The 15,524-nt window shown below is 43.4% G+C and overlaps 1 protein-coding gene across 2 annotated transcripts; it reads right to left on the reverse strand.

Annotated features, from left to right (window-relative positions):
* Window positions 1-4,403: 4,403 nt before the first annotated feature.
* Window positions 4,404-12,935, reverse strand: erlin1 (ER lipid raft associated 1). Of its 2 annotated transcripts, none has more exons than XM_064316746.1 (12): window positions 12,768-12,935; window positions 11,453-11,566; window positions 9,271-9,352; window positions 9,029-9,075; window positions 8,334-8,395; window positions 8,112-8,237; window positions 7,919-7,992; window positions 7,632-7,690; window positions 6,428-6,519; window positions 5,872-5,961; window positions 5,709-5,788; window positions 4,404-5,081 (listed from the first exon to the last, which is right to left on the reverse strand). In XM_064316746.1, exons 2-12 carry the CDS (start codon window positions 11,563-11,565, stop codon window positions 4,845-4,847), a joined length of 1,062 nt encoding a protein of 353 aa, XP_064172816.1. In that variant the 5' UTR covers window position 11,566; window positions 12,768-12,935; the 3' UTR covers window positions 4,404-4,844. The 2 variants fall into 2 exon arrangements, with proteins under 2 accessions (XP_064172816.1, XP_064172817.1); XM_064316747.1 differs by lacking the exon at window positions 12,768-12,935 and adding an exon at window positions 12,418-12,590.
* Window positions 12,936-15,524: the final 2,589 nt, after the last annotated feature.

The following is a 15,524-nucleotide window of genomic DNA, read 5'->3' on the forward strand; positions in this document are numbered from 1 at the left end:
GTTTTTTAAAATATATATATATATATATATATATATATAATGAAGCCTGGTAATATGCAGTATAATCGGATACTGGCCTCATGACTGGGAAGGGAGACGAGGCAAAGCAGAATCGTTCATTGTCCTCACACAAGCGTCTCGGACATTTCCTGCACCTAAACAAATAACTCTTTGGAGCTCATTTTCTTGGGGGTTGGGGGGGGGGGATACAGAAATATGGGTCATAGCGACAGCCAGCACACAGCTCCTCTGCTAGGCCTCCATGAATCATGTTTGTACACTGACTCTCTCAGAGAACACTTCCTGGTTTTTTCTTTCTTTTTTTTTTGTTTTTTTGTCTGGGTCTGTTTTAAGAAAATTAGAACAGACAGACCCCCGAGCTGCAGAAAGGAAAAAAGGCAAATGAAATTAATCTAAGTCATACTGGAGGCCAGGTTCGTTCTGAGGTCAAAGTCCTCTCACAAATGACTGCTATTCACCATCCCATTTTACAGTTGCATTGTTAGTGTTCTTTCAACCAGGATTTGAAATCAGTTGCTCAAACAACAAACCCTGTCCATAGACACTACATACGCAGCACAAATTGATCGGCAATCTTTACTGATTTAGAAACCACAAGTCTATTTAGGTTTTACTGGACCGAGATTGTTCTTAGAGTAAGTATGCCAAACAAAAATTCTTAAAAGCATTTACAATTTTCGTCAAAATCTCTCAACCCAGCCGCAAAGAAATTCAAAAGATAATTACACAGGGGCACACACAGTTACACTCAACAAAAAAATGGTTTTCTCATAATTTTCCATCCTGTGGTTTCCCTGCAAAGAACAAGCAGCAACTTCTTAAATATTCTGTTCAAGGAGACCGGCAAATGACTAGATGTTTAGTCAGAGCATAAACTAAGCCTCTCAAATTGTCATCATGGGCCATTATCATCATAACCTCTCATTATTCAGGATGACATGCAGAGCCTGCACGTGATATTTTATGCATTACTTGAGTTTTTATTTACTGAACCAGGCCAGGGTAAGTGCTGTGTCCCAGTGTGCAATGGCCTATGGGAAATGAAAGTGCAATTCCTTGGCCACTAACACTGTAGCTCCAATGTGCATTGTAAATATACACAGTGACCCACTGAAGGGGAAACAGTCCAGTCTGTAAACATGTGGGCCTCCCACGTTAATGTTCGGGTGTAACGTTTCATTTTCTTGTATCCAGTCCAGCATTGTGCAAGACAATCGTTTTCAATTCTGCACAACTATGCAGCAAACAAGTTTAAGAGCCTTTAAACATGCACACACTCACACACACACACACACACACACACACAAATAACCACACAGTTTCATTTGCTATCAAAATATTTTTTATTTTTAAGTGAACATTGTCAAAACTTTATGCAAAGTTCATTAAAAAACATTTCAATTTGAGGAGATATCTTTAAAAAAAAAAAAATTATTTGCTAAATTGTATCAGTTGATGAAAATTATATTTCACTCTTTGCATCACATTCCTCTTCAGGAACAAGCAAAAAAATAAAAAAAACAATTACCACTGTTAAACAAGCAGACTTCAGATATTATTTCAGGTATGACTGACTGCACTAAACATTCAAGCAAAAAAATGGGTTATAAATTCCCACAGATCCACAAATTTCTGCAGTGGTTTCAAAAATGGTGCGACAACATCAGCTTTTTTTGGCCTAGAGTTAATCAGTTAAACTCCCAGGCCTGCTCTCTAAAATATTATCATTCAGGTGGTCTGTCAAAGCAGAAGCCGAAATGAATGTTCGGAGGAAAATCAGTAAGCGTTTCGGTGGAACCGCCGCTGGGGCAAGCATTTACTTTGACATGAATAGAAAACGTGTTCATATTTTTTGCTGCATAGCTTGTAAACAATCACTTTCCCAGGCTGGGAGTAATGTCCTCACAAAACAAACGGAGGGGCCCCTTAAACCACATCCCCTTCAAGCACGGGGTCAATACAAAAGACAGCCTACAGGGGGCGCACAATAGCATCAGAGTCGGATCAGTATCGGCCGACAAGCGTTCAAATGAGCTTACTGGCTACAGCCTACAGCCTGGTCTGACAGGCCCACATACACACACCGGGGGGGGGGGGGACGTATCGGACGCATCGCTGATGCAGCATCGTTGAAGTGGAACTGTCACGCTCATCAAGTGGCCTAAATCACAGTCATCTGAGCCTTCACAGGCACCGCTACGCAGACTCAGTGGCTCTCAAAACGCACGCGCTCTGTTCAATAAAGAAAGCTGGATTTTTTTTCCACCCGCCCCGCACAAGTAGAATTTGTTACACGTTCCCTTCGTAAGTCCAGGTTTGCGCTGAACAACTTCCTCCATGAACGTGCCAACTCGGCTGCAGTTTTCGTGCGTGTTACAATGCAAAACATCAGCCAGTAAGGCTAGCAAAATATCACTTATTGACACAAGCCCCACAATTGCCATATTTATGCAGCCTTATATTTTTAAAGATTACGCAGCTAATTAAAATGTTTTCATAATCTTTAACTATAATTCACATCATAAAATTCTGGATTCTTCATTAGCTTCAAAGGACAACTGCCCTTTCTTGTATAGGGACTTACCTAGAGTAAGATTACTCTCTTGAATTAAGCCAAAAAGGATTTAAACATATGTCCAGCAAGACCTCAACATAATCAAAGCACACAGAATTAGAACCTCACAGTTAGAGATCACATTAATGACATTACACATGCGCACACTTTCTGCATTTAATCAGTGTGTTCAAATAATATTTCACCCCTTTCAAACAGACAGTTTTCCCACCACCTGCAATCTAAACTTCACCAATTAACCCATTAGGGAAACAGAAATTTAATCAAAGAAACTAAACTAAATCGCATACTTGAATCTCAGCTACAGGTTAGTTACTTGTAAAGTCCAGTCAAATTGCAAATATACATTTATCTTTCTTGTGAGACAGAGTGCCAAACAAGTTAATTATATTAATGCTCCAGTACATTTTATTATTTTATTATTAAATGGCTGTCTCTCTAAATAGCACATTGACAAACCCTTTGAAAGTAAATTATGGCCGGTAGTGTACAAAGGGAGTGAAAGTGCTTCCCCTGGTGGCGGAAACATATGGCTTTTTTCAGGTGGACCCATAGTGAAAGCAGGGAAAAAAGAACAAAATTAACAGAACACATATTAAAACGGGAGGGATTCTGTTCCTTTTCCACTGTTAAATGAGTCACAAGCCCTTGATGATTAGTTTGTCACTTTCAGTGCGATTTAAATGGAAATGACAAACAAAACTCAAACAGAACTTCACTGATCATAAACACCATGTAATCAGACAGATTATACACACTCCTTGGTATCAGAGACTGTGACAGTTCAGTAAACAGCAGTATGAGCCTGTATAAGCATGGCTCTTTAAGAACGCCTTCTCTCCAAAGTTTGTTTTCGATGGTAAATGGATCTGCCTACTAATACGGTCATAAAACACACCGATCATGTGGAGAAATGAACCCGAGGGAAGCATTTCACTGCTGCACGCACTCAAACAGCACAGGTAGGCGCGTTTCGGATGCAGGACGCGGACAGTAAGATGTCTAGACCACAGATATGTTTTTTTTTTTTTTTTTAGGAGCCAACAGTGGAGGGATCAATAAAACAACGACAAATCGATCGCGACTGCTTCGTAATTCGTTGCACGCAATCGAAAACATCTCCCCGGATTAACGCGCGATCCTCGTTGACTAGCGAGGCTCGTTTCTTGCGCCGTAGTGCACCCGTATGCACAGACCTCAGGTGTACAAGGGGGGAGAAGCCTTTTAAAATCCACTCTGCGCTTTCACAGAACACACAATCTGGAGCGCCATTCCCAAAAAAAAAAAAAAAAGACCCTACCTCCACCTGTCTATAATTTCTGTGCCTGGCTAAGAGCCTGTGAGCACCTGGTTACTCCAGACCGGTTCAGCCTTGGACCAAAGACACGGAATTCATATCCACAGCAGGGTTTATGCCCATAAAACTCAGCCGTAAAAAAAAACACCTGAGCAGTAACAGCACAGGTCAGAGACTTTGTTCCTCCAACAACTTTCTATCCTGTGGGATCTTAATGCTAATGATCGCTGGTACGTTATTAATGAGCTGAACCAACTTTCAAAAAAAAAAAAAAAATGTAAATCGCTGAATTTTAACCATGGCAACGTGTGAACTACTGCACTCCCTACGCAACACGAACTGCTCACATGTCAACGCACCACCTATTCCCTCAAGCAAAAGAAAAGGCATTAAAATAATACCTTGAAGAAAAAAAAAAAATCATAGTGCCATTTTCCAGACGCATAAAGCACCCTCCATGATAATTAGTGTGAATCCTGGCCATTCCAGTAGCAAAAATGAGGAACGCAATTAATTAGGAACCTTTTTATCAAAATCAAGCCTCTGCACTGATACAACAGTATTACACCAACAGGAACATTCAAAACAAAAGGAAGCTAGGAAACAAGCATTCTCTTCTGCATAAAAATAGATCACTTTGATAAACATTCAGAGGACAGAGTGCGGCTTCACCCCGCCTCATTTGGGCAGCGGTGTTTGAGGCGATTGCTGCCATTTTATCTCCAAATCGGTCTGTCCTGCTGCTTAAAGACTGAATCCAGCGGCTTCCCTCTATCTATCCCTTTGAAAAACCAGATGCATCATTCACCCCCAACACACCAGCAGCCTGGGATTACCTCTGCTGCCATCAATCCAACCCCAGGAAAGAAAAAAAAAAAAAAGTACAAAAGCATGCCACACAAACTCTTCAGGTCTGAGAGGCCAGGGGCCCCCAGCTCTGGGTGGGGCCCCTCAGTCCTCAGGGCTTGTTTTGGGGTCTCTTGTTGCCGAGCGCCCTCCTTTCCTGTGCTTCTCCGCCTTGCCCACGGCATCAGACTGCTCGGGGGAGTCCGTCGCGTCTGGCCTCGTGCCGGAGGGGGCGCTGTTGTCCACGAACATGCTGGGTATGTCCTGGCCGAAGTAGATCTTGCTGTTGGCCGCGATGGCCTGGTACTTCATTAGCTCCAGGTATTCGGGGGTCAGCTTAAGCTACGGGTAGGGAGGGGGGAGGGGGTGGTCATGAAAATCGTCAACCAAACAAGCAGCCGTGTGAAACATGAAATGTCATGTTTTAATTCTGGTATGCAGAATGGAATCTAACTGAGAGGCTGTGTACATGGCTCCTTTAAGAACATTGCTCTGTTCTGTCTGTGACACGCTGATTGTTGTGGTGCATTGTGGGAATTGTTGATGTGGCACGGGCTGACAGGCTGAACTGGGTCAGTAACAGGCGTTATCTGAGCAAGACCAGTGCCAGTGTTAAAGCCTTTGTCCAACATTTAGGCAAGAAAGAAATATATAACCTGAGATTTATTTCCCTTAAACCAAAGTTTTGACATGAAATGCACCTTCAACAGTGTAGAATGGATCTTGATTTTCCATTAACACTGAGTGTTGAATATGGTTTTTCATCATTAATATGGTCTGTCATACATAATAAACATTGTGCACTTGTAATATTTGAGCACTCGTTTTAAAGGAACAAAAACCTTCCATTTAGCATTTCAAACCACTCTGTGACCATATACGCTTTGCTTTAGTAAAGCTGAATAAAGATGATTTTGGGCAAAGGACCCCGACTGTGTTCCCTTTAAAAAAAAGAGAAAGACCGGTTACCGCGTTGGCCTCGGTGTACTTTGCCGCGGTGTAGAACTCTGCGTCGGCTCTGGCCCTCTCTCTGGCCAAGAACGCCCCGTCTGTAACCCAACGCAGGGGACACGGTTACCGCCTAAACCCCGCCCACAGGAGAATCAACAGGTCGACAACGAGAAAGACAGACCCTCGATTTCAGAAATCCTCTTCTCCGTTTCCTTCTCCATCACCTTCTGCTGGAAATTAATTTCCGCCACCTGGGCCGACTTCTGGGCCTCTGAAATGAGATAAAATGCACACGGAAGATGAAAGCCTTCGAACCGATAAGGGAAGACAATCTACCCCCTATGACGCACTGTTCCTAACTGAGTAATAAAGTTACGTGACACTCTTCCAGGGGAAGAAAAAAAAAAAAGACCACTTCCTGTGGGGTGTTGATATGGCAGACAATCAGCAGCCAGGCCATGCAGCTTCCATGTGATTGTGTGACGTCGTTTACAGTACAACAAAGATGAATAGAAAGCCAATACACCACACAGCTGTGATAACTGCTATTGCTCTCAAAAAAAAAAAAAAAAAAAAAGGAGGAATCGAACCCTTGGCCACATCACAGGATTCATATATGGGCATAACCACGCTCACGTCTCCCCATCAACCAGTACTACTGATGAATAATTACCCACAGTGCTAAGCGTGAGTGAGTTTGTGCTTATTGCTGGTAAGGTTACGCTTTTCCACCTCACCGATAATGGCCTTCTTCCTCTCCGTTTCCGCCTCTTTCTCCACCACTTTCTGAGTCTGAACTGTGATGAGTAGCCGGGTCTTCTCTGCCTCCCTGCAGGAAACGTAATTAAACGTAAAAACATTTTTTGATTTATAAAACATAGCCTAGCTTTGTCTATATTTTTTCCCCCAGAATAGCTAAATAAAAGGATGATCAAACAATGCCTGTGGCCTATCAGTCTACTAAAGCCTGATAATTATTGGAAAGAGGACAGAAAGCTGTTGGGTGGTTTCCCGCAGCGGTGTTCAGTGCAGTCTGAGAAAATGTTCTGTGACACCTTTAAAGTAAACAGTATACTTCGTAAGAAGTAGTTACTTTTTGAGCAAAACGAAGCAATGAGAACAAAAAGACGTGGTGGTGTGTGTTTATGCGGTGCAGTGTGCGACGGCCTCCAGGGAGAACTTTTGGAAAACTTCTTTCTTGTTCTCCGACCTCCCCCTCTCAGCTATTGGTCCAAATATCACATGGTTGGTTACGTCACGGTTGAGACTTCACATGCTAATGTACGGAGAGTCAACGCCAATCTCTCTTCTGTAGAGATGGGAATTCTGTGAGTTCCCGCATGTTTGATGAATGGTGCTACTCGTTTCAGCAAGTCATCAAAATGCCTAGCACACATTCGGAAATAAGAGAAAGTGGACCCCCTCGTCTAACCTCCACATTTGCCGAATGTACAGACAGAATTCCATTCTCTGTCCTACTCTGATTTAGAGGGTGATCGTACCATCTCCTCCGCCTTTTTCTCTTCTTTTGCATAACTAGATAAACTAAAGCCACTTTAAACACTTTAAACTTTTTGTTTTGTGTTGTGATCTCGCGTAGCCCTTCTCTTTATACATCCATGGCGTAGCCGCGAGACGGAGGTCTGGGCGAGATTCCAGCCCCGGTTAATAGCTGCCTCGTAATTATTCGTAATTATTCACGCCCCAGCAGCGTGGAGTGACTTTAAATGGTGCTGTGTTCTCACTGAGTATACCGACAACAGTGTTCGTGGAAATGTTCGCCGGTAGTTCTCAATCCTGAAGTTCTTTCTTCTTACTGAGTATACTGCCAGCTTAAGGGAGCCTGCTGCTGTAAAATGAACTTTAGGCACCAACCCCTCCCCCCCAAATATATTTTCAAAGTAACCCCCACCCTCCAACCTTAACTGCCACTACACTCACATCAGCTCAAAGTTCCTTCTGATCGACTCTGGGATTTTCGGCTTGGTGACACGAACCGCCTAAAACAGAAAAAAAGGAGCACGAAAGAGAAGAAAAGCATCATTTCAATGAGAGATTGCTTCACAGATTTTACAACTCGAGTATAGTATAACACAGCCTCTTATTATACATGAGCAAACCCAGGTCAAGACAGGTACGTTACATCATCTTCAAAGAGGATGGAATTCCGTATGTGGTTTACACTACCCACAAATGCAGTTTGTGTTAAAAGCTGCCAGTGGTCTCACCTGGATGGTGAGCCCAGGTGCCATGACGTTCAGGTCCTTCTGGAGGGCGATTTTCAGATTCTCATCTATGATGTCTAAGAGCAATAATAAACAATAAATACACTCACATCCATTCACAGAAGCACACCGAGTACAGCCTACTGTGGTCTTTAAAAAAAAGCCCATCAACAACAATACTTCATTAACGCATTACCGAATAATTCGATGTAGACCTCTTGGAGAGTGTGGACGCTGCAGAACTGGTTGAGTTCGTGGTGGATCTTGTTGAATATCAGCGTCTTGTCGTAATCCGCGGTGTAGTTCTTCACGATCTCCAACACTGAGCAAGCGGGCAGAGTAACAGGCAGGTTAGGTGGGTGGGGGATCGGGACTGACAGGTCCGGTTAAAGGCCAGAGGAGCACCACAGATCCCTACCTGCAGAGGGCACCAGCATGTTCACCACCTCGATTCGGTCAAAGTAGATCATGACGCCACCACTGTTGAAAACGAGGAAGTAACGCAAAGCACAAGCCTGAGGGTTATGAAATCCTGTTAGAATTAATGTCATACCGTTAGAATATCCAAATGGGTATCAGTACATCAGTACCCAACTGGCTTTAACTCCTGTGCTACCATTTAATCTTCCAGGACAACATGTATTCATTACATTACATTACAGGCATTTAGCAGACGCTCTTATCCAGAGCGACTTACACAACTTTTTACATACCATTTTACATTATATCCATTTATACAGCTGGATATATACTGAAGCAATTTTGGTTAAGTACCTTGCTCAAGGGTACAACAGCAGTGCCCTACCCGGGAATCGAACCTGCAACCTTTCGGTTACAAGCCCAGTTCCTTACCCACTGTGCTACACTCCGTCCAGCCTCATTTTCACAGACCCTTCCGGAAACATCCGCAGTCAAATGGCACGCGTACGTTTTTTTTTGTTCCCCACAATGTGGAGTTTAGCTCTCAGAAGAAAGACGTCATTGTTGCAGTGAGTTAGAACTGTGCCGCGGCTCAACTGCATGAGAAACAGGCCTTCTTTTGTGTGGTGCGTTTTCCTGGTCCACCTACACAGTTTATTTATGCCATGAAGAAAGCATCAGTGGGTACAGTACCTTGTTCCACAAGGCACGTTCTTTATTTCGTCCGTTTGAAGGGTTGTCTGCAAAACACACATTAATGAGTCAACATTTCAGCCTTAAGAAATCCTGAGAAATTTCTCGCTTGCCTAACACAAGCTGCCACCTGTTCAGGTGGATGGCATTCCTAACCTATGAAGCACAGCACACTGACCTATATGTGGTTATGAATCACACTGACCTGTACACATCTGTATGTGGTTATGAAGCACACTGACCTGTACGGATCTGTACGTGGTTATGAAGGGCAGCATGATGTGGTAGCCTGGTCCATTGGGAGCGGTCAGCAAAGCCCCGCCCCTGAGCAGAGAAAAAGGAAGAAGAGGGTGGGTATGGTGGGCGGGGCCTAAGAAATTTGTTTCACCGCTCAACGCAAACAACAGGAAAAAAAAACCAAAGTACTCAAAGCACAAATACAACAAAATCATTGTATTACATATGAAAGCGGAATCAAACTAGAAATACCGCCTCGCGGTTGTATGCCTCCGCCAACCAGTAGCCAGTCTGGATATAAAATGTCATCACTTCATCAAGGCTTCATGCATGTGATAATTCACTCCTTCCCTGGTTCCTTTTCCTGGCTAGATTGACCATTTGGATATAAAATGTCATCACTTCATTATTTTATCCTATTAGACATGTGTGAAACTTTGCCATAATTAGCGTATGAATTCTTGAGTTTTGTGAAGTCACAGTGACCTTGACCTTTGACCACCAAAATCTAATCAGTTCATCTTTGAGTCCAAGTGGACGTTTTTGCCAAATTTGAAGAAATTCCCTCAAGGCGTTCCTGAGATATCGCATTCACGAGAGAATGGGATGGACGTGAGGTCACAGTGACCTTGACCTTTGACCATCAAAATCTGATCAGTTCATCCTTGAGTCCAAGTTGACGTTTGTGCCAAATTTGAAGAAATTCCCTCAAGGCATTCCTGAGATATCGCGTTCACGAGAATCGGGACGGAGGGACGGACGGACGGACGGACGGACAACCTGAAAACATAATGCCTCCGGCCACGGCCATGCCGTCGCAGAGGCATAAAAACGTTGACACCTGCATAACTGCAACCGGGTGTAGTTATGTTCTCTTTTGCTTAAATTTGCTCTGAATAAGAGCTTCTACTGAATGCATGTAATGTAATGCAATTGAGAAACGACAACACTCAATGGTCACGTTAGATTTTGGCATTTTGCAGATACTCTTATCCAGAACATACATTACATTACATTACATTATAGGCATTTAGCAGACGCTCTTATCAGAGCGACTACCATTTTATGCACTTACATGTATCCATTTATACAGGATATACTGAAGCAATGCAGGTTAATCCTTGTCAGGTACAACGGCAGGTCCTTACCGGGATCGAACCTGGACTTCGTTCCGCAGTTCTTACCACTGTGCCACCTCGCCCTGGATTATCGATTACACAACTATTGTACAGCAGGATTGAATTGGGTGCAGACCTTGCTCAAGATCTGTAGCCAACGGAACTAAACCCAGAGTCTTTGAGTTAGAAGCCCAGTTCCTCCACCATGATACTACTACACTAGCCCCGTTGGACAAACTGAACCATTACATAACACCAGGTTGGCAGATGCTCTTTTCTAACGCAACTTACACAATGACAGGCATGAGTCCACACAAATAAGTAACTAAAAACAACACCAAAGAGTCAGCACTCAGAGTGCGAGAGGAAGTTCGGATGCGTGCTATGCAAATTTGCCCTGAAGCCCAAGAAGGTGAAAGATGCGTTTTGAAGAAAAACCATTTCCAAGAAAAGCCACCTTTTTAAAAAAAAAAAAAACTGTTCTAAAGAAGTGGTTGCCCAACCCGGTTCCTGCAGATCTACCGTCCTGCAGGGTTTCACTCCAACCCAAACAAAACACACCTCATCCAACAGCTAATGAACTGCCACAGCTGATAATTAAGTAGAATTCACATGTTCCAAATTAGGGGTGAAATGAAAGCCTACAGGGCGGCAGATCTCCAGGTACAGGGCTGGGCAGCCCAGGTTTAAACAAACATTTTCCCCACAACTGATATGAAAGCCATTGCCTATAACAGAGCAGGCACGCCCACAGCAATCAGGAAGTAAACCACCCTGAGGCCAGAGGGCACCTTGGGAAGGCGTTTAAGAAAATTAAATTCAAGGAAAGTGTGTGGCTGGGTTACGCAACCTTCCCAGACGTTTCCCCCCAAAAAAAATTCATTTCAAGAAACTGCAGGTCATTTTCATTTCTGAATATGAGGTAAAACACTGATCATGTGAAAACACCGTGGAACCCAGAGTTTTTTTTCACAGGAGGAAAATAAATTTTAGACAACATCCCAGACAACACCAGCCACTGAATCTTGAAAACACATTACCGAAAGCCCGTGGCAAACGCAAATCTCACCTGTAGTAAACAGCCAGGTGTCCTTCCTCAATCTTGTGTATGGACGAGTGTAGCAGGATGAACAACACCCCCGTGATGGCAGCAACTATAGCCCCGACATGCGCCATTACCATCCTGCAAGACATTCACAGAAATTCAGGTGGAACCGGAGATAATGCTAAATCCATGTAGCCTTTGCTGATATTCACACCAGGAGAAGTCCTTCCAAGCTGTGGGCCATTTGCCTACAAAGTGCTTAATCTGTAGCTGGGTTTGACACTGGGTAACTCAACATTGGCCATGGTGACAACACAGGAAAAGAGGCAAAGAAAGGCAAGGTATCATTTAACATAGCACCCTCAGGAAGTATTTATGAATTGAATACACATAACGTTACAGGTGGTCAATTCCAGACACCTCATCCGTAACAAAATTATTAATATCGAAGTGCGAAGAGAAAGATCTTAAAGCCACAAAGCTGTACATCTCCTATGCTGCAAACCAAACTGAATGGGCTACCTCCTCAAATACTATTATTAAAAGGTACTCAAGAACGTTTGACACGTGATGTGCTCGAGAGATATTGCTCGGCAAAATAAGGATCCAAGGGGGAATGTTCAAGCAATCCCAGGAAGGCTAAAGGTTAAAGGTTACAACGTTACTAGCTCCTACGGAGACTAACGTTAGCTTACAAATCAACTACCGTTAGATACATTTTACAGTTGTGCCACATGATCAAACAATTAGGGGTCAGAAATGTTTTTGGAGCAGGCAGTATGACACGTTAGAAGTGTCACGGATCATTCAGCGAGATAGAAAACGATCCAGCTCTGCCATATGTTAACCTAGGCTTATACCAAATCATATAGACCAAGTTACTGTAACGCTGGCTATCCGCATAAACATGCGAACTAAACCAAAACATGTGCGCATGTTATTACTGGCACTAGCTAGACTCAAGTCAATATTCAAACAATACAAACTACCTTCGCTGCCCAAGTTATACATTAGCTAAGGAGTGTGGCTGGTTGACAAAACAGTTGTTAGCAGTTGGCAAGAACTTCTGCTTTCCTCGCATGCGCCCGAATTCAACCGTCGATAGAAATCCGCAAAACACAAGTAGCTAAACAGGTCATCTTTATAGTAAGACGTCTTGTGAACTGTGATCAGTCGGAGTAAAAGGAAAACCAAACGGGAAGAGAGCCAGACTTGGGAGCAGCTAGCTCGTTAGGAAGTTTTTTGGCAACAGATAGCGTTAGCTAGCAATCCAGCTAACGTTAGCCAAATTAACTAATATGCATTAGCGCAACAAATAGAGGCACTGAAGTTTACCAACCTTTCGATCAGACACCTCTTCTACAACTATTATCATTTAATTTCCGTCCGACTACCCATGTTCATTGAATAGCAATTACTAGCGGTATCATATATTTCACTTGTGTACTGGCATAAGCTAAAACCACTCCGACAACACGACCAGTCTTCCCTTCCGGGTGAACTTGAGACACAGGCATTAAGCTTTGTGTTAAAGGCGCAGTACCGTGATTAAAGCAGAGAAAATAAAAGTCCATCTATGCTCTGATGGGAAATGTACTGTCGCCCCATCTCGACAATGTGTCAGTGTTGCCTTTGTTTTCTCGCACAGTTTGTTTTTTGGGTGAGAAAAAACAGTCTGACAATGTATGGCGGTTTAAATTATGTTGGCCTATCATCCCATGAAAAGCATGGTCATTCTATCCCCACCCTGGGGGCTTGTTTCCTAGCTAGAAATACTGGTAATGCAAACTAATTACCCGGTTGCCTATATTTCAGTATGGGAGAAACGAGCAAGAGCTCGCTAGATTTTGGAGGGGAAAGCCCTACAAACGCGAATGTCAATGACTGAGTGACTGAGTGAGTGATGAAGTTACACCATTGGTCGGCCGAGTTACAAAGTTACACCATTGGTCGGCCAGATGAAGTGTGTTAGGTCCGGCCATACACTAGGTTTTGACCTGGTCTTTTTCACATTTAAGTATTTAAGTAGAACAAGTAAATTCAGAATATCAGAATGGCATGCATCTACATTTCAGAAGGGGGCGCCAATACCATCAAAAAATGTGAGCTCCCACAGCTTGGGTGGGTACAGACAAATCTCTATTATAAAAAACTGCTTTGTTTTTAATCAATATATTTCACGCATTTGACTGGCTCTTGAGTAAATTAAAATCCTGTTTGTAAAAAAAAAAAAGGAAAAGGATTGATCGGTTGTGCAAAGCATTTATAATTCACCCAGTTATGCTGGATGCTGGAACCTTGTAGGCTGAGGGTGTGGCCTGAATCAGCACCAGAAGAAAGGCAAGAACTCCTTGTATTGCTATTGTCTGGATTTTAGGCAACAATCATGAAGTGGCCTTCCCCTTATGCTAGCGTGAGCTATGATAAGGGGGGGGGGGGGGGGGGGGAGGCCCTCTATGAAGTGTTTAAGCAATATTTATAGTATATGCAATATAAATGACCATATCATAAGTTCACTCATGTTCATATTATATTGCGTGAGCAGTTTGCACTTTGGTGACGAAGGTCCAGTCACTGGAACGGACTGTACAGCCCTGTCATGCCTATGACCTGCAGTATGGCAAACCACTTGAGACTTGAGAAATCACAGGTGACTAACCTGTGACGAGTGCTCAGCTGTACGTCATTTTAATGGAACCTTTCAAAGTGAAACCAAGAGCTCTGAGTTGTGGAGTTTTGCAGATCATCATAGTTTTGAGATTTAGGAGCTTAAGAATTTTCAGCCTCCACATTACTGCTTTACTCTGCTACTGATTACATTTTAACATCTTTCAAAAAAAATAAAAATAAATAATTAACATGTATAACCTATAAGCAGCAATAGTTAATGACAAAAAGTGTCCCTATCAAAAGTATCCATTTCTTTTACTCCTGATTTGGAGTGGCCAATCAGATTACTTGGCCCCTCACACTACTGTTTTTTTCCTGACAGTTCTTGTGACAGCCACACTCTCTTCTGAACAGTATGCTGCTCACCACTGTTTATTTTCACTGCGCAGTCGCAGCCATTTCGCCGAGCTGCCATGCCGAGCTGCGCAGCCATTTTGTGGGTGTGCATACGCGCAGCTAGCTGCTGCAGGCAGGATGTGGGTGCCTGACCCACCAGAGCAGTCACTCTAGCACAACAACTAAAATGACCAACTTACACCCTCGCTCCCTGAACGAGGCGATTACCGAAAATGAATTTCGGCTGATCAGCCCTGCATTGATTAGCCCCTGCGTCAGCATTGGCACAGTCCCTTTTTTGTCCTGAACTGTTTGTTGGGACACCGTTATGGCCGAAAAATCTGTTGCAACAACCCCCCCCCCCCCCCCACAATGGGAAGGTAGACCTGAAATCCTCAGACCTGCCTGCCAACGCTAAGACAAAATAAACTAAAACAAGCCCTAAAAAAATAGAACAAGCAAAAACGTAAATGCAGGGACGCTGCTATAAAAGCTGTTACAAGACACCAACCGAATTTTAAGAAGACGCCACCGCAAGGCGAGGAGTGAGGAATATATAGACTTCGAGGACACAGGTGGGGATAGCTCCCCAATTAGCACAGCTGCTGGTACTTTCCAGTTAGCACAGGCGGTAGGACGTCAGTACAGCACAGACAGGAATAGCAGACATGAAAAAGGCACCTGCAGCCCATGACACTGGGGGGAGGGTGGTATAACAGGCACTGCAGTGGCACCAATCACTAGTACATGATTTATTAAGTAATTATTTCACAAAGAGGTCACGCCGGACCAAATTACTTTAAGTTGTATTTAAGCATTATAAATTCTCATGCCGTTCGATGATGCAACCGTGCAGAGTGCCCCAGTGGTGTAAACGTGTGGCAGGTCCACTGTGTCTCTCCCCACTGTGTGGCAATATCCTGGCCTTTCAAACGCTTCTCCGTAAGTTGCATATTTATATCTGCTTTATTGTGGCTGGGAGGAAGTGAATCAGCTGCGCATTCTGCCGATTGCTCATCATTTTGGATTCACAGATGACATCAAACAAGCTGTTGGCAATCCTGTCGTAGCTTTTTGCATTGAAAGCCTC

Source organism: Anguilla rostrata, chromosome 18, assembly GCF_018555375.3.
Source record: "Anguilla rostrata isolate EN2019 chromosome 18, ASM1855537v3, whole genome shotgun sequence".
NCBI classification, from domain to species: domain Eukaryota; kingdom Metazoa; phylum Chordata; class Actinopteri; order Anguilliformes; family Anguillidae; genus Anguilla; species Anguilla rostrata.